This window comes from Lissotriton vulgaris, chromosome 2_1 (genome assembly GCF_964263255.1).
Source record: "Lissotriton vulgaris chromosome 2_1, aLisVul1.2, whole genome shotgun sequence".
Lineage (NCBI taxonomy): Eukaryota > Metazoa > Chordata > Amphibia > Caudata > Salamandridae > Lissotriton > Lissotriton vulgaris.
In genome coordinates this window covers 130,667,789-130,691,092 of record NC_141687.1, presented here as the reverse complement: position 1 = coordinate 130,691,092, position 23,304 = coordinate 130,667,789, and the positions used below count along the sequence as shown (strand labels likewise).

At 42.4% G+C, this 23,304-nt stretch overlaps 1 protein-coding gene across 1 annotated transcript in view; it reads right to left on the bottom strand.

Moving 5' to 3' along the window:
- Positions 1 to 4,407: 4,407 nt before the first annotated feature.
- The window catches only part of CALN1 (calneuron 1), a 1,377,605-nt gene continuing 1,358,708 nt past the window's right edge, over positions 4,408 to 23,304 (bottom strand). Inside the window, exon 5 of the mRNA XM_086958485.1 lies at positions 4,408 to 5,001. Within this exon, the coding sequence (XP_086814611.1) occupies positions 4,874 to 5,001 (128 nt within the window). The 3' untranslated portion in view covers positions 4,408 to 4,873. The remainder of the gene's footprint in view (positions 5,002 to 23,304) is intronic.

The window sequence follows — 23,304 nt, the reverse complement described above, 5'->3', positions numbered from 1 at the left end:
AGTGTCTCGTAAAGGCTGGTCTAATGCTTAGATATATCCCCAATACTCAAAAGACTAGAACAGCAAATGCGGTAACAAATGGTTGCGTCTCTAGGTGGATAACTGCAATATTAAACGACTGGGACAAGACACAGAGAATAGAGGACTCACTCTGTTTAATGAAGATTATCTTTAAATTATTAGGGAATTTTTATAAACTCTGGTTACATTTCTAACTTTTTGAATAATAGAACTTCAATAGGATTCAATAGGATTTCCTTCATTGCCAAAGCGTTGCCTTGTGATTTTGCAGTGGACTTTGCTGAAGGAAAACACTGTTGCATGGTCTAATATGATTTTTAACTCAAAAATGGAATGACTGTCATACCAAGAAGTATTTACAACATGTATAAACATCATGTGCTTTACTTAATTGGCATAGTGTGGATACACATTACAATAATGTGTCAATTATGTAATTCAAGTCCGAAATAAGAGATTTAGGGCCTACTAAAATTGTAAACATCAAAAGCCTTTTTGTTTTAATGAAAAATAAGCAGATTTAAAATTGATTGAAACTTCTACATTTCCGTAGGGCCTCGCAGCATGTTAAAAAAATTAAACATAATGTATCCAACCTGTGTGGGTCGACCATCTGATAAGGGAAACGTTGGAATATGTTAGAATAAATGCGCTCAGGAACCCAAACTCTGTGCTTATTTACATGGTTCAATATTGAACAATGGCAGATGGAGAGAGACTCATTTACATAAATGCAAATCTCCCTGTTGAATACTTGCTTGCATTATTCAATGTCTTGAGCTCCTCTGTCACCCCTGACTGACATTCACGGGTCAGGTAAGTGGGTATTCTCACACCCAACCTTCTGTTTACTTTAACTCTCTGCACTCCCTGTGATAGGAAACATACATTCCCACGCTCTGTCAAGGGACGAGATTGTGCTGGAATCAAGTAAAAAATAACTTCGAAATAAAGGAAAGACTTTAGACTGAAGGATGGTGCGCCGAGTGAGCCTTAGAATGACCGCTAGAATGCAGGATACGATGTGGAGAAGTGTGGCTCACTGGTTAGAGGAGGCAGACCTGGAAGCAGAGGTCAGCCCGGGACCAGGGTTCAATTCCTGGCTTGGCGCGGGGTCTTGAGTCCTAAAATGTCCATGGACTCGCCAATTCTCGCTCCGGTGCCTACTCGATTCACGGGTTCACACTCTGCGACTCTGGGTAATCTCCACAACGGCCCCTCGCGGCGGGATGCCTGGCTTTCACCTTGCGGATACGCTGCCGGGTTTATCTCACAGGGGAATACCAGGACGGGTTCCCAAAGCAAGCGCTTAGAGACCGGTTGGTGATTTGCACTATATAAATTCCTGTACATTTACATTTACATTAGCTAATAGGTCAAGTATCATGACAGTATGAGCTGATAGGGTGTATGCACACAAACTATTTTAGTTTAGGCTGCCTAGAAATAATTATTAGGCCTCCCAGTAGAGTGTAAAGCACTTATTTGATTAGCCAATAGTTGACATTGAAATTGAACATATCTAAGTAGGTCAAGGTCACTTTAAACTGATTTGAATAATATTATTTGTAGAGGTCTGAATTCAGAGAAGTACACACTCTGTAGCATGGTGGGAAAACTTTGTAGTGCAATAAAACATACTTTAAATTCTAAACTGCGTCACATTCAGGGTTAAAGAATGCTCTGGTATGTGGTAAAGGTGGTGAAGGATTGAATCTAGGTTAGTGATGCCTTTTTATTGCTGCAAAAATACCTGGAGCGAACGTGTAATTAGTCAAATGCTACCCTAGAAAAACCAAACATAACAACATTAGATTGACCACTTGAGGTCTGTAAATCAGTCAGTTGAAGTAGGAGTTCCTTGCAATCATAGGAGTAAATATCAGCCTACCTGGAGGCGGGCCTGAATACCTTAGGGGAGCCCTCTAGTGTAGACAAAAATACACCATTGTCTTCACCCAGTCATGCATCTCCAACAATCACCAAGAATAGGCAGGCTAGAAAAGTGCTTTGTTTGATGATGTCAGCTGGGGATCAAAAATGTACTGTGACATTACTCACCAGAAGGCCTCTTTAATACTTTCTTGGAGCATCTACCATAAGCTAAGGAAAACAACATCTTGTATGTCCTTCTTTTGCTGTAATTGCTATTTTTACATTTTTCCGGAACATTGACACCCCATTTTTTCGACTCAAACACTACCTAGTGCCTTTGGGTACAGTAGATTTAAAAATCACTTCCCCAATTTTCCTTAATTTGAGCTGTTAAGGGAAGATGTTAATCCAATTTCAGAATACAAATCTAATCGTCCCACAACACTGGTTAGGAGCTCCTGGTCTAGGTCACACAGGACAATCAAAATCACTCTTCTCCACTGAGGAGAAATCCTATGAAGGGGTCTGCTATGCTGATCTGCAGTTCAACTGAGGATGGTACAACTGGCCAGATACACGAATGCCATGCCAACTAGAACCAACAACATGGCTGTCATTGCGCACAATTCACAAAGAATCTGCTATAATTAGTTGTGACTTATTCTTGACTTGCTTGAGCTTTACCCCTGAATTCCAGATGTAAACTAGGAGTGCTCTTGGTTTACTCCAGTAATTCACCAATAGGAATAAGCCAGGAGTGCTGCAAGAGTAAGCCACAGCAATATCTTTGTGAATTGGGCCTACATGGCCCATAGTTACTGAATTTCTGTAGGATTAGTTGATGGCCATGCAGAAGGCCACAATTCATATTCCTGTAATGACTCTCAACCTCTAATGTGAATCCTCTGGTTGATGCATTTAGCATCTGGTCAGAAGATTCTGATATGCTCTATATGCTCTATATTGTGAAGACTAGGAGTATGCTTTTTAACTTTCATTTTTTTGAACAGTGATCCTCCCTTGTAAGACCACTTTCACTGTGTTGTTGGTGCATCAAAGCATTTAGCAGAACAATGGCCAATATTCATTAAGAAGTAGATCCAAAGCATATTTTCAAGGACACAATTTATGTTACTGATCTTCTTCTAGAGTCATTGGGCATCAAATAAAAATGAAAATCTCACACACAATTTCCTACCATGGCCTCAATTATGAGCTCGGCGTACTAGGGTGCGGAGATACCAGTGGTTTGGAATTAACAATTCAAGTCGGTATCTCCACCTCTACATTGGCCTATTCCAAGTTAATGCTGTTGGAATGGGGAATAACAATACACATTTGTTTATAGGAAATGGCGACTGGGCAGAACAAAAGCCAGAGGGGGTGGATGGCAGTGGTCAAGGGAGGCACGGGCAAGAATTATCTGCATTCCAGGTAAAGTAGGAGGGGTAGAGTGGGCCCAGGGACCGTGCCACACTGCATCCTTAGTCCAACCTCAAAGAGATTTTACTGACAAACCAGGGTGCCAGAATATTGGGCCAGTTATATATCAATGGATCAGGATACAACAAGGGACACCATATTGTTCAACCTGTAATCAAGGGCCTAATATGGGGGCAGATATCTGATTGTTTGGAATTCACAAACATTTCACCGGTCCGCCAATTTCGTTTTTTCATTTGAAAGTAAATATATCTTTATTTTTTAATACCGAAAATTGATGCAACAAGTGCAAATACCCTTGCAAACGTTTTTGTTTTCTCCCTGAGGAAAATACTTACCCCAAGGAGAATAAAAATCTTGGCTTTTCACTCCAATCAGTTTTAGGGTGTTCACTACCCTTTTTCTTGTCTCAAAAGGGATTTCATCCTGGCCATGTCAGAAGTAAAAATATGGCCTTTTCTCAGCGTGTGACGGGGTAAGAGAGGAGACTTTAAGAATAACAAACATGTACATTAAGGGCATTCAAGGATTGGGATGCCAACTCAATAGCCGTGACAGTATATTTACTCTAAAAAATATCAGGGTGAGTAAATCATTTCATGATTGGAATACCTACTTTTATGAATGACAAAATTCATTAGGGTCTATTTAAAAAAGAGATTGAGCATGCACGCCAAAGTTACAGGTTGAAAGTGCTTTAGGAATCAGGCCTGTGTTTACACCTAGCTCTTGTGGTAGAAGGGATCCTTACCATGGTGACCATCACTCTCTACTATGAGTTGAACACGATTCGTCCAATATCAATATCATTTTCCATATTGTTGCTAAGATGTTCACTAGAAACACTACAGGAGAAACATTTTAAATGTTCAGCTAATAAGTATGCATCCAAATTTAGTTGAACCTTAAAAAGCATATGGGAGAACATCCACAGATCATACTTCAGTATGAAATCAGTCATCATTCACTCGCTCACCCGGAAAATCATTTGTGGCTAAAATTTTGAAATTTGTATCCATGAATTTTCCTCGGCTGTGTGCACCTGCTCCTTCAACATTAAGGTAAGGACATTGATGATTGATGCACACATGAGCAGCCCCACTGCTCACATGTAAGAGTGTTAAATCCTCATTGCCTCAGCTAGTCAACCACTTCTGAACCATGAAAGTGAATGGTAGTTCCTCAAACAACTGATTGCATTAGCTCATTCTTCAACAAGAAAACAATATGGATCAGGGTTGGGAAGTCTAAACTTAGGAAAATAAATTCCACTGAATCAAATTTTTATAAATTTGAAGCAATAATTCACAACTCCATAATATTATTGCATTAGGAAACAAAAACCTTTAAAGCATTAAGACAGCCCTTTTGTGTCCCTGCCAAGAACACGTAGTCGGTCCACAAGTTGCTGGTTGGTGCTGGTTGCAGAAGGTTTCTTTATGCGTTTATATCCCTTTAGAAGTTCATAGATAAAAATGTTCACCCGTTGGCATGCGCATGCATGGTTCAATTGTTCACAGTGTATGATGATAGGCTACTCCATGCCACTCCGGAGAATCTGATTGGCTGCAATCAACATGACGCTAATTATGAAGGCCATGGCAAATGCGCATATAAGACTCTTCCGTACACAGGTCTGTCGGTTCTGTTTCTGGGAGTGCACTAAAGCAAAGAAAAAGAAAATAGATATTTAAAATTAAACTAAGGCAATGGTCCTTTTTTCTTGAAACAGGAAAGCATAATCAAACTTTCGATGTTCTGGAATAGGTATTAACATTCAGTGAAACTTGAAACAAAATGCAGATGAAATACATGAAACACATGTGTTATTTTACCATTAAAATCAACTTGACCGAACATTTGGTTAGCTGTAAAATAAATGGGTTAATGCTTAATTGGACTTATGGATTGAGATAATATTCTGTGCTCTTACAAAAAGGGTTATTTTCTCATCATCAGTTCCATCAACCTGGTGCATAGTTGAGAATTATGAACACAATGTCAAAGGAGCAAGAGTCATCATTCATGCCTTTTTAGCTTTCTATTAAAAGTCTCCAACTAGTGGTGCCTCAAGGTGAATCTATTGTTCATATTTTTAATTAAAGAAAGTCTGACACATTTTCAAAGGAAACTACACTACCTTGAAGCTATGCAGATTAAAGTAACATACCTCCATTCTACAAGATGAAGAAGAATGTCACCCTACTAGATTTTCTGTTAAGGGGTAAAACAAATAAACTGAAATTTCCCCACAAGATGTGTAGCTTCCCAGGAGCTACCCCTGCCATTTGAGTCTCTCCAACTTGCCACTTCCCCCAGTCTATTATTATAGAACAACAGCAGTCCCTATGAGGACAAGAATTATTTTGAGATACAAATCAATATTAATAATTAAGATTTTTTTAATATAAAAAATCTATAGATTACATTTTACAAACTTTAAGTATAGTGAGATGTGATCAAACGTGAAGTGAAAAGGTGCTCAAGCGAAAATGTGATACATGTAACTTGAGTGTGCAATGTTTTTATCACAATGAAATATACAAGAATATAGCCCACAAGCTATACAATAAGTTAATATAATTTGGGTCTGTATGCATTGTATCGGTGGGTGACAAACTATGATCCGCCAGCAGAGTTCACAGAGTTTTGCAACTCCCCACTCTGTTTTGGAGTGTGGAGTTCAGCAAAAGATTTGTCATCTACCTACAGGGCTGAACATGCTTACCCCAACTTCTCTGTACTTCTCCTGTGGGCTTGCCAGGCAAGTGCCTGTTGGCTAGCGCCACAGGTTTGTCTTTTGAAGCATTTACGTTGGTAGCTTGATGCCTTCCTTCCCTCTCGCCTTTCCCTGATTGGCTATGGGGACTTTAGGGTATGAAAGCGTTCTCAGCTGTCGCTTTTAACTTCTCGGGCCACCACAGATCACAGTGTAGACTGCCCACATTCCGTGCTGTGCAGCACTGATCGGGCTGTCTGCCAAAATGTATGAGAGGGGAGCAGCGGGTATCAGAGGTAGGTAGTAGGAATTCCTTACGATAGCTCACCGTGGCCTCGCAAAGCGTTTATTCAAATTGGTACACTCACCTTGAAACATCACTTCTGAAAAACCATTTACATAACGTCTACACACCATCCAGCTCTCAGCACTAAGCAGTACCTATCAGTTCCACAGCATGTCATGCCTCACCAGACTGATAACCCACATGGGTGGCTTGCTATACATCACTAGTCTGCCTTTTTAAGTCGAGCATTCAAGACCTCTTGTATATACTTTAGTATATACTTTTTTTTTAGACATATTTTATTGAGTTTTTTTATTACTTTAGTATATCTATACTACTATTATAAAGCAAGAACTTTGAACCTTTGAGGCGGGTAAACTCGGGAACCACAGCGCCAATCCACACACCTGATACATCATTGCAATTGTCAGGGTGTGCAGATGGACATAGGCTACATAAACTATAAAAATATGCGTTATTTAAAAAATGTACCTTTAAACAAAAGTAGTCCCTTCGAAGCAGCGCCGGCCGTGACATGCGTGCTGACGTCAGGAGCACAGGGAGGGGCGGCAGACATGGCGCGGGGGAGGAGCGGTGTCCAGCGGCAGACAGGCGGTGAGGACCGGCGGACAAGCGGGAGGAGCGGTGATGAGCGGCAAGGAGCGGTGGAGCGGTGAACTGAGGAGAGTGGGGAGGGAGCGGCAGCTGAGGTAAGGCTCCGGGGGACCCACGGACAATGTCGGGGCAGGCGGGGGTCGGGGCAGGCGGGGGACGGGGAGGACGGGGGCCCAGGCTGCTGGACAATGTCAGGGCGGGCGGGGGTCGGTGTCCCGGGCTGCTGGACAATGTCGGGGCGGGCGGGGTTCGGGGAAGCCTGATTGCTCCCGGACAAGGTCGGGACGGGCTGCTAGTACTTATATATGTATGTGGACTCTGGAGATCAAACCTAGGACTTGTCTGCTTCCACTTAGGGACTTTTTTTCTGTTCAAATGCCTCTATTTGGCATGTGGTTTTAATGCCTGCTGCGTTGTCTTGGGACTAGCTATTGCTGACGTCTGGTAATTCTGTTATCATTTGGTTGCAGGCTCTGTATTGAAGAATGATGTATTTATGGTTTGCATCCTAACTAAGGGGGTCATTAGGATGGCGGACGGACCTGCGTCCGTCCGCCACCACCGAGGTGGAGGGACCGTCCGCAAGGGCAGCGGCAGTCCCTCCATGCCAATTAGGATGTGACCGGCCCCTGGCGGTCACATCCTGTATCCTTAACATTGCGGCAGGTGTTGCTTCAAGCAGCACCCGCCGCAATGTTAAAAATGCATGCTTTGCATTTGCATGCACAAAGCGGCAGGCACCGTGTGGTGCTTGCCGCTTTGTGCATGCAAATGCAGGGGGGTACCATAGGTACCCCCCATTTGCACCCCCACACCCCTTCACCCTGGGGGCCCACAAGGGCTCCCCAGAAGCAAAGGTCCACATGCTTTTCCACTGCGGTAAAAACGCCGCGGAAAAGCATGTTTACACATGCTTCCTAATTTGGCTGGCGGTGTCTTGCAGACACCGCCACCAAATAGCAGGCTACAACCCGCGGATCAGCGGCGGACGGACCTGCCATCCGCCGCTGATCCTACCGCCATCCTGATCTGGCGGGTGGTGTTTACAGGGACCGTGGAGGTGAATCCGCATCCTCCAGGCCGGTGGTGGCTTCCACCGGCCCAGAGGCTGTGGATTCACCGCCATCCTACTCGAGCCCTAAATTAGAATGTGGAATGTGGTCTTTGAAGGACACGCTGCATCCCAGCGCCAGCAGCTGCTGTCTGAATGGGGGAGCTGCTAGCCTGTTTGTCATAAGGCTGTGCTTAAAGTACTGTTCACATCTCACATTTCTCTGGTGGATTTATCAGTGGCGATGAGGATGCTAAAGTGAGTACTGGGAAATGTAGGATTGTAGTGAGGGGTGTGCAATATTTAGGCTCCTCCCCTTACCACTGACAACAATAAACACAAATTGAAGTTGGTGACAGCAAATGAAGAAACAATGTGTTTCCAAAATAAGGCACAGCTGCTCTCCTTTTGGGGCTGGGGAAGTATTATGCTAGGCTTTTCTACCATGTATTACAAGCATTTGCAATGCAATAGGTCTCGCATTTACACAACTTTAAAATATTGGCATTGTAAATGTCAATGTCAGTTATTTATGTTTTAAAAAGTAAACCATAAATAAAAGGCATTGAGATTTACAATGCAAATAGCTCAAACTCGCGTAAATGCGAGGCCTATTGTATTGCAAATGCTTGTTGTACATTGATTTGTCTCCATTGCGTGAGACTGACTGCACTGGTACTGTACAGTGGAACCTGCAGTCTGGACTTTGATGTTAGCCGTGAGTGCAGAGGACTGCACTCATAGGGCCCGATTCACAGAACTAACTTAAGACAAAATCCTAAACTTACTACTTTTGGTATTCACAGAAGTTAGGTTTTTGTCTTAAGTTTGCCTTAAGACAGACTTAAGACAGACTTAAGTTAGGATTTTGTCTTAAGTCTGTCTTAAGTCTGTCTTAAGACAAACTTAAGACAAAATCCTAACTTCTGTGAATACAAAAAGTAGTAAGTTTAGGATTTTGTCTTAAATTAGTTCTGTGAATCGGGCCCATAGTTTACATCAGTTTGTGGAATGAAACTTACTCTTGTATTACCAATTGTGACAGCATTAATGTGTTTTATAAATGTAACACCAGCTGCACAGTCTTCTGGCTTTAATGTTTTATTGCCCAGCTCACTGACAATCGCTTTATTGACCTTGGAAAGATGAATGGGTTCATTTGCTGTGCTGACATTTGAACCTGTGGCCGTAAGTTTACTGCAACAGGCCTAACTCCCTCCCTGCCCTGTGATCTACAGTGCGTCTTGTCTTCGGCGGAAAAAATGTCAGGAATTGATGGAGCAGGCTGTGATCAGAGACAAACAATGGCAGTTTCAAGCAAAAAATGGTAATGCTTGATAAACAAAGCATTTCTTGCTTCCTCTGCTTCTTACTCCCACTCACTTCCCCGTCTCCTTCCTCTCTCGTCCCTTCCTTCCTCTGCCTACTTCTTCCACTTCCCTTCATTCTCTCTCCCTGCCTTCCTTCTCCTCCCTTCCTTCCCCTCTCTACCCTCTTCCTGCCTCTTTCTCCTTCCGCACCCCACCCTCCCCCCATTACTGTACCTGTCTCTTGTTTCTTCCTTCAACTTTACCACCCTCCTCCCTTCCTCTCCCTCCTCATCGCTCCCTTTCTTCTCTCCAGTGCCCTTCCTTCTTTGCTCTCTCTGACTCTCTTCCTAACCTGATGGTGCATGGGGCTGGGAGCGGAATCGGACGCAGAATTGGAGTTGGGGAAGGGGTTAGATTGGGCGTGCAGCACTAGAGGTCACTTTGACTAAGGCATCTGCTATGGGATCTGCAAAGCCAGGTCCTCGTCAGGAAAAATAGCCCAGCAGTCTTTGACCAAAGGGATGCTTAGTTTCCCTGCCGGGGTGGAGGTAGCCGTTCCTCATTCATGGTGAATACGAGTCACTCCTTTACACTGGCTGGGAGCTGGCTTCATCCTCTGAGAGGCAAAGGGCTGAAGGGGGATAGGGCTATATGTCTTTGCCCGTCTTTGAATCCTGTCAGGCCTACTTGCTTATAGTGCTGGCACAGGGCACCGGCTGAAGAGCCTCCTTGTCCACATGCCCTCTGGCATTTAAGGGTTCACCAGCGGTACAAAAGGGGGTGGTGATGGACGGAGCATCTGAATCAATCAAACACTCACACCCAGTCAACTGATCTGGGTTTAATCCATCACCGTTCTTTAGCTCACTCCGCCACCCCAGTTCAGACATGGCTATATGCAAATCAGTCTGACCCTGTGCCTCATTGGAACAGTCCAGCCCGAACTGCCAAGCCATGTCTTCCCTGGACCGGAAACAAGCTTCCGAGGACCGGTTTCTGGCATTCCAGCCGTCTTCAGCCCAGCTTGCTTGAATCCAGTGGCAAAGTGAGCAAAGGACTCACGTCTGAGCATACCCTGCCACACTCATGGCGGTCAGAAGCGGTACAAAAGGGGGTGGTGATGGACGGAGCATCTGAATCAATCAAACACTCACACCCATTCAAAAGATCTGGGATTAATCCATCACCATTCTTTAGCCTGAGAGGCAAAGGGCTGAAGGGGGATAGGGCTATATGTCTTTGCCCGTCTTTGAATCCTGTCAGGCCTACTTGCTTACAGTGCTGGCACAGGGCACCGGCTGATAAGAGCCTCCTTGTCCACTTGCCTTCTGGCATTTATGGGTTCACCTTCGGGACATATTTCTGTGGTGGGCACCAACAAGTCAGTGGCACAGAGGATACATGGTAAATATTGTCAGACTGCTGTCAGGTCCTTCGGCTATTTAAGTCCTCTCTCCTTGTCTCTTCTTGGCAGCTTCATGCCTTGCCCATGATTGTGCCATATGGGATCATTTTAGCTGAAATTCTGATGTTTTTCAAGAGTTACCTTTCAATAGGTTTGAGTTTGCTGAAACTTATTGAGCACAAGATTGTTCCAAAAAAAGAATGTAATCTGTGTTGTCTATGAAGGAAGAAGGGTTCCAAATGACTACGGTCAAGACTGCGGGGAGCGCAACGCATGGACTGCATGTACACCCTTTTCCCTGCCCAAACTGATTTTTATGACTCCCCTCGACCATTTAGCTCACGTTCCTAATTTAAATTTTTGTAAAAATTGCATTCTGACCCATGGATTACAAGTCATCCTTCCGAACTGGAGATTCTGTCCCGGGTGTGGAGATTCCGATCCAAACAGGAGACACCGGTCTAGGTGCGTAGATTCCAGCCCAAGTGCCGAGTTGCTGGCCCGAGCCGAGATTCTGGCCCAACAGCAGACATAAAGATAAGACTTGTAAATGAACTCTGAGAATACCAAGAGTCATAAAGTTATACTTTGTCTCAGATTGCCTTTGTCAGGACCTAAATTTGTAGAAGTTCAAGGTTAATTCCATCTGAAAGGATGTAGGAGAAGTTAATTAGCTTGGCCCATGAGAGACATCTTGGGTGGAACGTGATGAATCTAGACTTCAGCAATAGTACTAGTGGACTTGTATTGACTGACAAGTTGAACATGTGGTAAAGCATTGTTGGCTGTGTTCCGAGAATGACAAAACAAGATTGCACACACAACTCCTTTGACGCCTGTGGAGATTCCCTTGGAGCCTTAGACTAAATTAGGATCAGACATTATGGTCCTATTTGATTTTTTGGATCAAAATGAACATTTTATTCTTCTTCTAGTGGACAGACAATCGTGTAGAGTTCAACTCTCAGGAAATGTGTCATTTTATGTGTTCAATATATTTATTGTTTCAGTTCATTAAAACCACAATACAATTTCTAATAAAAAGCTGAGAACAACAATAAAAATATTTTTTTGTAAATACTAAAAATCATAAACATCTTTTGCTTAGCAGTAGTTAGCACTCAAGTATGTATGAAAATTTCATTAACAGGTTGTTGATCACTTAATAATATACAGATGTTTAAAAAAATATGTGATGAACGATTAATAAGTCCGGAGCGTTAGTTAACTCGTAGTCCGCTGTATGAAAGAGAATATTTTTCAAACGGTCTTGCCAAGCTCGCCATTATATTCAGAATACAAAGTTCTTTCTCCAGACCAATCAGTTTTATTTAAGATTAGCGTGCAGTAGCTCGAAATTCATGTTTTAATGCTTGCTCATGTACGGCAAGTAACTTTATTAGTTGGCAGTTCAGTAAGGTGTCAGTTGAGTCCAAGCCCGCTATGATTGCAGTTCTGCACGTCCCTATTCATCTGATGTTCATGGCATATTTTAATACAGTGGCTTGTGCGTTTAGCTTTTAACAGTTTAGGACATGTGCAGATTAGGTGGATGAAATTCTCTTTGCCGCTTCCACGTAATCTACATTCTTTCGACCGTTTGTGGACCCATGTTGGCTGATAATGGACGGCGCTGGGGTGAGTGTCTTATAGTTGGTGATTACCATTCAGGTGTGTTTTCTCTTACTGAGGATGTTTTTATCTACTAGCAGAGAGTGAAATTTTGCTGATTTGTTTATAGCTTGTTTGAAGGATGAGTAGGACAGGCTAGTTTTCCAGAGCTCACCTGTACAAGTTGCTGATAATGTTTATCTTAGGTATTGGTTGTAGGGAGACTTTTCGTCTTTCTCTCGTTCCTCCCACAGAGCCTTGTTCAGTTCCAATTCTGCTGCATTTTGCTTCAGTCTATACCATTGCTTAATGGTTGCGTACATTCTCCCCAGTGTTTCGTTCATTACCCCAAATTCTAGTCTCACCTGTGCTGGGAATGCGGCCTGATGGATTTGAAAGACTCTTTTATATATTGACACTTGTGATTTGTTTAACAGGTCGGCGTCCTTCCCATATAATGCCGTATTGCCATATGATAATGTCGGTAACATTTTAGCTGTTATTACTGCTAATAGGGATTTAACAGATGGCCCCTTCAATTTACCGCCAATGTGATTTTATGCATTGTTTGGCTATTGTGCATTTAAAAACTGCACTGTATGCTACATAGGCTAATGGTTTTGTGGAACACATGAACAGGGTGATTTAGAGTTCTATGCAAAAAGCTGTAGAATCTTGGGAAACTCTGACGAATTTGGTAGAAGAAACTTGGTAGGCACATCATCTCTCTCCGAATTGTGTCTCATTAGAGTCCCCTTTTTATCTCTGACAAAAAGGTTATCAAATTCAAAGCTCAACCTGCAAGCAAGATATGATGATGGGACAAATGTTAAACATGGTGTGGAAGGAAGGTGATGCTGATTTTGTCAAGAAGCCAGGGTTTGTGAAAATGGGGTCTTCCAGCTCTATGGGCCCTTTCATAATTAGTGAGGTGAGGAAACATTATTGGATTCTGGAGGTGTTTGGAGCATGTCAAGATTACCTAATAGGAAGAGTGCTACATCAGTACCAACCAACTGCACCTAAAGATTCTGTCCAGAGATCTGGAAGTGAGAAAGTAAGGAGCACAGTAACTTGACTAGATAGAGACTATCATGTAGGTTTAGTTCTTTCTAACGTCTTAATTCAGTACTTATGTTTAGCATGTGTATGAGGGAGCCAACTAGTGGCCAACCTGAAAGGTTATGATTGGGGGTGGATGGAAAACTCTGCTCCACTAGTTGGCTTCCCAACTCACCCTCTGCACTCTCCAGGCTATTGAGTATCCGCTGCATCCCATTGTTTCCTTTTTGGGCAGAGAGGCCCTTCTGGCGCCTCTAACTCAACAGAGAATTGTCCCAGTCTCAGAGAGAACATGAGTACTCGGTGGAATTTATGCACACATTAAACTGTACCAGCCCGAGGAAAGACCCTACAAAGAAAAGCGGCTCCTGCCCTCCAGGCATGCTGCTACTGTGAATGGGTCGAATGTAGCCATTTACCATCCCAACCTTCTGTGCAACAGGTTCCTCACCTTCCCTGGCTGGATTAGAAAGAGCAAGTGCCTCCGTCTGAAGACCACAGTTTCTGTGCAATATTTATTGTGCATCATTCACCTGCTCTGGAGTGTCGCGGGTGGTGTTTATGGGGAGATACATGCGTTTTCTACTGGGGCAGCGGAGTGCTGTGGGCCGGCTCCTGGGTTTCGGCAATTTAGTTTACCTCTGCATGGACGAGCATCTCAGCATTATATTCTATAACAATGTAATGCTGGAAAGGAGACTTACATTGCTGAGAACTGGAAAGAAAATGAGAAAAAAACAGGTAAAATGGTGAGAATATTGTGTAAGTAAATGAGTGGGGGAGTGGCTATTTGCATCTGAGGCTGCACTGCCTCAGGAGGGAGGGCAAAGGTCAGGGGTAGCTTTTCCCCTCAGTGCTAAACTTTCTACAATGCTGCTGGTGGTTTTGATTCTAAACTTGAAAGTGTGGAGTCTCTTTCTGAATACTTCACTTTGCTTGGTTTTACATTCTTGCCCTTGTAGTAATATAACATAATTAAGACTAAAATCACAAGCGATAATCTATGCCAATGCTGCCAGAGTAGTAACCACTTTTAATGCCATAGTAGTTTGTGAAATGTTGCTACATCACATGTTTGGCCGCTTTCCCAGTCTACTTGTGACTCTTGCATACCCTAATTATTTAAAAAACCCTCTAGCCTTGCAGGGGCGGCTCTAGGATCATGGCGGCCCTGCGGAGGGGCCGCCATGGCCCAGGGAGCGTAGGTAGGGGGCCCTCGGTGGAACGCATGCGCAGAGGCCAGTGAAGAGGGGGGAGGTCTCAGTGTTTGGAAGTAGAACAGACACAGTGGCCACCAAATCCCTCCCAGGGGCTGTCATGCAAATATGTTTACATCCTCAGAGGATTATTATATTAAGGATATATATTGGCGTGGCGGCCCCTAGGGTTTGACGGCCCTGTGCAGGTGCACAGCTTGCACATGCCTAAGGCCGCCCCTGAGCCCTGTCAGAAGTAGACCGCTAGAGAATCAGCACTGCTACAAACCGTCTGCTAATTTACTGTACTGGATTTCTTCTTGCAGGCGCTTGTTTGTCTTATGTCTTCCATGTCACTGTGCGTTAACTCTCAGTGATCTTTCTTGTGTCGGCGAACTACAAACTAAATGACATTTAGTCATCCAGCACCAACTCTCGACATTTTGAAACTGAATCTTTAAGAAAGCTTTTAAAGAGAAAAGCAAAAGTGTGACTGCTGCGGTTTCCTTAGGGCCCGAAAGAAATCTGTAGTATTGGTTCTGTAGGGGTGGCTGAGCAATACTGCATCTGCGGAAAATCAGGGAATTCCACAGGATTTTCCGGTGACTCCGCGGAATTCAGCGAAGTGAAACACTTTGAGCTCCGCCCAGCACTAGTTATGATGTACTCATGCTAAATTCTCTTTTGAATTGCATGCTTTTTACCTTGTTTTATAATCTCATATCTGTTAGGCGCTATGTCCTATTTAATGTACTAATTCTTGTTTCTATTGTAAATGTTATTTAGTTTTTGCTTGTTAAGTGTTGTCGTTTTTCCTTTTTTATATATAGTAAGGGAAGGAGGTCTGTTGTGGTCTTGAAAGAATGTATGCTGCTGGGAGTTCTACCATGGTGATATCATTTACTGAGTGGTGGAGTTGGAGAATTCAAAACTTGACAGTTAAAAAATGTTGTTCTTGTTGATGGCTGGTGGTAGGTATGCTGTGTTACAGTAGAATAAACCTCTTTACTAACATGCTGATGTGAGCCCTTCCTTACACTGGATTACAGTTTAAAAGAAACACTTTAGAGGTACAACTTCCAGAGTTATTATTATTATTATTATGATTTAGGAAGCTTATAGAGCGCACAGCTACCCCCAAAGGGGGTGTCCCGGCGCTACAGAATACTTGTCAGTCAGAAGGGGCGCTGAACGGAGCATGTTGGCTAGCGGGAGAGGCAAATTTTAAGGGAAAGTGAACAGCCAGGTCTTAAGTTTACGGCGGAACACTTGCTCTGAATCAATAAACCTGAGATCCAGTGGGAGGCTGTTCCAAAATTTGGCAGCAGCCACTCCAAACGTTCTGCCACCGCTCCTGGCGGTAAAGAAGCTTATTGCTATTTTTCACTGATTGGTGCATATCGTGTCATTAACACTGTAAAGAAAATGACACTGTGTCTCAGTAGAGATAGGTGAGAGGCTTTAGCCAGGCCATATAAATAATGGCTTTGACCTTCTAAATTATACAATAACTGACTCTGAACGGGATTTCAACTGAGCCTAAAATCTCCTGGATTTACTGTACTAGGATGCATAGACCTCGTCAGATTAAGACAATTCCGAGCAAATTCCAAACCCATGTAAGCAGTTCAACACTACAGGTTATCATACTTCTTATTTTGTTTCACCACAACACAGTGTAGATGGTGCACAAGTGCGAAGTGGAAAGAAAATGAAGGAAAGAGTGTGAGGTGCAGGAAGAAATAAAAGGTAGATTGGGGCAGTACATGTTTTTTGTGAATTAGGTGATTGATAATTTTTATGGAAACAATTATAAACTATATTTAGGAGTGCTCGATAAACAATTGAAACCCTTAAAAACATTACTAGCATGGTGCAGCCTCTTGTTGTGGTAGAGTATTGGAAAACTCCCCTTTCTGCAGGGTCACACTGGATTTATTTGCCTTTTTTGCTGAATCCTATTTTTGCTGGCCATCCAGTGATACAGTGATTGTGCTCCCACTTACAACATGGTCAAATTTGGATATGCCTGACTGCCACATTTGATTTACTCATAAGTCACTGGTATGTGGTACAAAGTGTTCCTGCTGCCTGCAAATGAAATGCTACAAGTAAGCTGAAGCATTAATTGTGCAGCCCACTGCAGTGGCACTGCAAAACCTATCTCTAGGCCTACCATTGTAGCTTGTCTATGCAGTGTAAAAACTCAAAATTTGACATATCAAAATATCCACTTTTGACAGGCTTAAACCTTCCTTTCAAATATTAATAAATCACGCTTATGTAGGCCTTATTGACTATATAAATCAGGGAGCATTGCATTTAAAAGTAGGACACATAACCAAATGAACAGTAAACATGTCCTTAAAGTGAAAAGAGATACATACTCAAAGCTATTTTCACTGTAGCAGGATAAGCTGTTCCATCAGAAAGCATTGGGACACCATATTACATTTAATAAATGTTATCTTTGGCTAGGAAACAGCTAAACAAACTTCATGTTTGGACTTTCTGAAACATTTATTACAATCCCAAATCACTGAAACATTAATAAAAACAGAAATAAACAAAACGGGTTTTCAGGAAAAAGCAAAGGGGATGCATCATGATCAGTAGTAATGCATATCAAAGCTATCCACAAATAGTTAACACACGGATAAAACACATTGATAAGTTTGTGTGTAACTATATTACTGGTCGACAGTGTTTTTGATCCCTAAACAATAGATACAGGGATCATCCTCAGTACGATTATCTATTGATGCCGCTTATGCTTAGCGCCATGAAACCGCTTGGTGTCCGTGCGCTGTACAAATAATTTTAACATACCATAACATAACATAACATAACATAACATAACATAACATAACATGCTAAGGAATATCTGAAGGCAGGCATAATTCCCTTATAACACCAAGTACGAAACATTCCTGGAATATTTACCGATAATCCAAAGTATATTCACAATTTTAGCCATATTGGAACAACGTGCTCCAGGCACTGGTTAGTTCTAGGGATTGACATTGCCACTGAGACCCTCACTAACCTAGCTGAAGAAATCTCTGAAATTGAAAAACAGCTCCTGGAATCAAACCCAGTCCCTGAGTCAAAGAAATTGCTAGATGAAATCTAAGAGACTGTAGACGACTTCTACTGAACCGAACAGAATAAAAAGACCAACAAAGTCAAAAAAGATATAAAATCTTACAACATTGAAAAAACCTACCCCTATCTGCAGAAGGATTTCTATAGTAATAGGGCATACTCCAATCCCAAAAATACAAGACCGTGGGGACGCTTCAACAGGCGCCAAAACCTAGTAGGCTTTTCTGACACGTCCGCAGATTCTTCTGATAATTCCGACACTGGTGAGAACCCCAGCACATCCAATAGAAACCCAGGCCCAAACAGTCATTTTTTAGGCAGAGGCCAGCACGACACACCCAAATGAGGTTGAGGGAAACGCACTCAGCGCTGGTACAATCAGCCGGGCGAGCAGCAGACCCGCCAGAAATTTTATCAATGGTGAGGCTGAAATACACACTGAACTATCAAGGTTTTTTCGCTGCACTCGCCTACAAGCCTTTTTTCAACTTAATCCCTCGCCCACCACTATATCAAACACTCCCTTCCGTCTGCCATCTACCTACATCTGGTATTCTTCTTCCCGAAGTCATCGCCTTCGAGATAATGGTAGTTAAAGATCTCTCCTTACTCAAAGAAACTAGAAGATTCATTCCTTATAATTTATCCCTGAAGGAAAAAAAAATGCACTTGGATCTTTGAAATGGAATGAATCACTGATCATCAAGAGTGCAGACAAAGGGGGCGGGATCGTCCTCCAAGAAAGAGATACATACAGCACAGAAATCCGTAGACAGCTCGCTAACACTGACCATTACACAAGACTTCCCACTGACCCCACTAAAGAACTACAAGGGCTCATTTCCAAAATTACTACTGACGCTTTGGAAACAGGGTTTATCAACCAGAAGGAATTCCTATTCCTCAATGTCAAATCACCCATGACACCTGGGTGATTTGACCCAAGTCCACAAAAACGTCCCACCCGGTAGACCCATAGTTTCGGGTTGTGACTCAATCCTTGAGCCCCTCGGCCACTACGTTGATTTCTTTATAAAAGAATTTGTTCCATCTACCGCACGCTATGTGATCGATAGCATGACAATGATTAACTTGATTGAACATCACGCTTTCACTGAGGATACTGATTTACTGTGTACACTCGATGTAGGATCGTTGTATACGAATATTCCTCAAACTAATGCTATGCTGGTCATCCAAAAAAACAATTGACTCCAGACCACGACCTCACCCGGTACCAACCATCTTCATTCTCCAATTATTGGAGCTATGTCTGACAAGGATTTTTTTTGTTTTTGAAAACCAGTACTACCAACAGGTTAAGGGTACATCCATGGGTTTTTTTTTTCCCCCAATCTGGCACTACTGTTCATGGACTATCTAGAAACTAACACCATACTCTACCCATCCAACCCTTTTTGCCCGGCAATAACTATTTGGAGAAGATATATCGATGATATATTCCTTATTAGGTGCAACAACCTAGACACACTAAACCAATTCCTCCACTGGTTGAACAGTAATTGCTCTAGCCTCACATTCCCCTCACTACCAATAAATCATCTATTGCCTTTTAAGACCTCACCATTTATCACTCTGAAGGTAGTCTTCGCACGAAGTTGTACCGTAAGCCCACAGAACGTAACACTCTGTTAAGTTATACAAGCAATCAATCCAGGGCCCTCAGGGACCCACTACCATATTCACAATTCCTGAGAATTGGACGCAATTGTTATGCTAAAGAAGACTATTATAGAGAAGCTACCACACTATCACTGAAACTGAGAGACCGAGGTTACCCCAAGTGACTTGTACGTAATTCCCTTAAAAGAGCATGGTACTGCCCCAGGGAGTTACTTCTAAGCCCAAAACCTAAAAATCAGACTATTAAAATTGCATGTGTGACTACTTTTTCCCCATTTCAAACCCCCTTCGCAAATCAATACTCAAACATTGGCCATTACTCAACGCAGGAGTTCTCAACATTGAACGACCAATTTTTGCTTTCCGTAAAAGTGCCAATTTTAAAGACCATTTGGTAAGGGCAGCACTTCCCAACTCAGTCCAGCGATCTACCCTTGATGCCCATTGGAATCCGGTCCCACTGGTAGGACACTCAAAATGTGGTGCATGCAATGTGTGTGATTTTACGATGGAAGGGAAGTCTTTTACCTTCAATAATGTCAAAATAAACTGTCACACTTTCTCAACCTGCAATACATGCAATGTAATTTATCTAATTCAATGCCCGTGTCCTAAAGTGTATATTGGCCAGACGACCCAGAAAATTAAAACCCGGAGTGGACAGCACCGGAGCAGGGTGCGATGTAAAACTACCAACGCACCGCTTGTGGAACACTTCATACAGACAGGCCATAATGAAAATGACATTAAGTGGACAGTTCTAAATGTTCTCAAACTGCCCCCACAAGGTGGTGATATGGCGCTCCTTTTAAACAAAGTAGAACTCAAGATGATAATTCTTATGGACAGCACAAGAACAGGACTGACCTTGAGCAAAGATTGGAATTCTCTCCTTTAAACGTGTCCTAGTGAAATGTATTTCTCTAATTCTGTAGTTTGAATTGCCAGTTCAAATGCTTACATTCCGCCGTTACCTAAGGCCTCTTTTTAATTTTCTGTGATAATTTCTCACTCCCCTCGGACAAAACTTATTGTGAACACTTAATGAATTATTTTTATATCTTTATTCTCTTATTCCTTGCTTTACTTTTCACCTTTCGCATGTCGGCTTTCTTAACCTCATTTACCGCACTGTAACTCCCCACACTCCCTCACCCAAGATGGCCGCCATAGTCTCTTGATCATTTAAACCCCTGACCTCGCCTCTGTAGGAATTTTTCCTTTGACATGCATTGTCCCCCATAGATGCCAACCAACAAGGAGATTCGTTCCTGCGGTTCCTCTATGATCTATATCAATACCCGCTTTATTCGCTCCAGCAGGTGAAGCGCCCCACCATTTGAGACAACACTTGCCTGACCCAACGTCTTTGGCGCTTGTTTTATTTTGTTTAATTTTGTTCATTACCCCTTCCAGGTTCATTGTTGCGTAAAGTAGCTGCAACCCGAAGCAACTTATCTTGCATCACACAGTCTAATCTACGTGTGAGCCAAACACCGGAAATGTGTTTTCCATATTAACTTGTGGTTCCTTCTGAGAAAGACCTTCCGCACCCCTTACGCCTTTATCACAGATCAGGACCAATTGTTTCTATTTTGTGTCTAGTTCTCAAGTCCACTCACTGATTGACTTGCTAATAGGTCTAGAGAATCAGATCCATTCACGCATGTGACAGTCCTAGCTAGCTCTCACTTGTCGATATCGAACCAAGTCACTTCACCCTTATCTCACCCCTTCGTCGCAATGACTTCACTGAAGCCCCTATCGGCAGAGTCACTGTTAGACTTTTCTTTTCCTCTCGTAAATCTCCTTTGAATATTCCTTCTTGACATGCTGCAGGCACTACTGCTCACCGCAAACCTGCATCGCCCGTAGGAATTGTTTATTCATGATTAATCATTTCGCAGTAATGGAATTCCGTGCCCGGCTGTTTCCTTCACTCGGCTGGCTCCTTATTCTTTCTCTTCGATTTCATACCTTCAATTATCACAGGTTCCACTCACCTCACAACGTAGTTGCCACAATTTGCATGGTTTGAGTATACATAATGTGTAAACAAAGTTGTATGGTGTCCTTGTTCTAAAGCTTTCCTGCCCTTTTTTCCCCATTCCTCCACAGGCTTGCTTTCAATATTCAGGCATATGATAATAGTCCTGATGATGATCCCAGTATCTGTTGTTTAGGGATCGAAACGCCGTCGACCAGTAATATAGTTACTCACAAACTTACCAATGTGTTTTATCCGTGTGTTAACTATTTGTGGATAGCTTTGATATGCATTACTACTGATCATAAGCATCCCCTTTTCTTTTGCCTGAAAAACTTTTTTGTTTATTTCTGTTTTGTTTTGTTTTCATGTAGTGGATACAGGAGTGTATCCCACTGTATATTTGTGCTTGTAAAATTCCATGCAAGATGGAGGCAGACCCTTGAGCTCTGGCATTTTATGGGGTCTCATTCCTTTTGAAAAGCCACTTGCAGTATTCAAAAGTCTCCCATGGACATTCCTGGGGGAGACTTTGAACTACAGGGTCAGGGGATTCCACTGCTGTCCTCTTCTGAGCCTGATTCATGCCGCTATCTCCTGTTGGCGTGCAAGAGGCCACCATTTTTTCTGCACATCTCCTTTTTTTTCCTTTATATTTTTTACAAGTAATGGCAGTCTATGACAATCCAGGCAATCTAGAGGCTCCATTTCGAGCCCAAAATGGATTTTCTTACAATTTAGAAAAATGTGAGTCTCCTCTACTTATGATCTTTTTATTTCACTTCACAAGACAACCTTCCTATATAATCAAGAGCTTTGAATGATTACACTGCTACGGTGTTAATTGTACACATTATCTTTAACGTTGTAATTTTTAGCTGCAGATATTTGCTATGTCTAGGAAGGAAATTTGCTATTAGTTGCTTTATTTTGTAGTACTTTCCTCTTGTTATTTTGTCTACAAGCTACGTCTGAGAAACTTAAATTAACAGGTTTCTCTTTATTAACGCTGCCTATGTTTTTCAATCACTTTAATGGAGTTTCTTGGATACCTAATACCATCTTATGGCCCATTATGTTTGCCTTGCAACAATTTTGTATATTTTTTTTGTGCCTCATTATTTAAAACTAAGTTCTTTCAGATGGTATTTTGATTATATGGTGATCATTACCTCATTTTATGGGCACAGTAAAATCCTTTCGGAAGATCTCTCATAATACTGCGCACCACATCAAAATGGTCAGCGATCTATTTGCAAGTGCAAGAGCCCCCTCTTCTAGCATGAAGTCTAAGAGGGTGAAAAATGATCCTCCACTTCCTATTATGTCTTCTAAGAATCCAGTTCTGGACTCCATCCTTGATAAGGTGTGGCGCTTGCAACCTTTTATGTTTTCTAAACTTCAACAGATTGAAGATCGACGGATCATCATGGAGAGAAAAATAGTTGAAATGGAGCAACATATTAGTTCTCTTCAATAAGTGACTACTAAAATCCCTTTGCTTGAACAGGGGATCCTTAAACACAAACTTAGTATAGAAGCTTTGGAAAATAGGAATCATTGTAATAACTCCGTCTCTATGGTGTGTCAGAAGCATTTGAAGGATCTAATCTTCTTGACTTCCAGATCTCCATGGTTTTCCCAACTGTTCCTCCTCTCAACTTGCAATAAGCTCATCATCTGGGCCAACTTAGGACCTGATTTAGATCTTGGTGGATGGGTTACCCCATCAAACAGTGACGAATATCTTGTCCATCCAAAATATAAATCCACTAAGATATAATGGGATTTATATTTCAGCTGATGGCATATCCGCCACCCGCTGTGATGGAGTAACCCATCCTCCAAGATATAAATCAGGCCCTTAATCTTCATGCTTCTAAATCTAGAGAAATAATTATGTTCATTCTTGAATTCCCAGCAAACTAGCTACACATCTTAAAAGCTGATAATTATAAACTGTGCCTGGTTTGG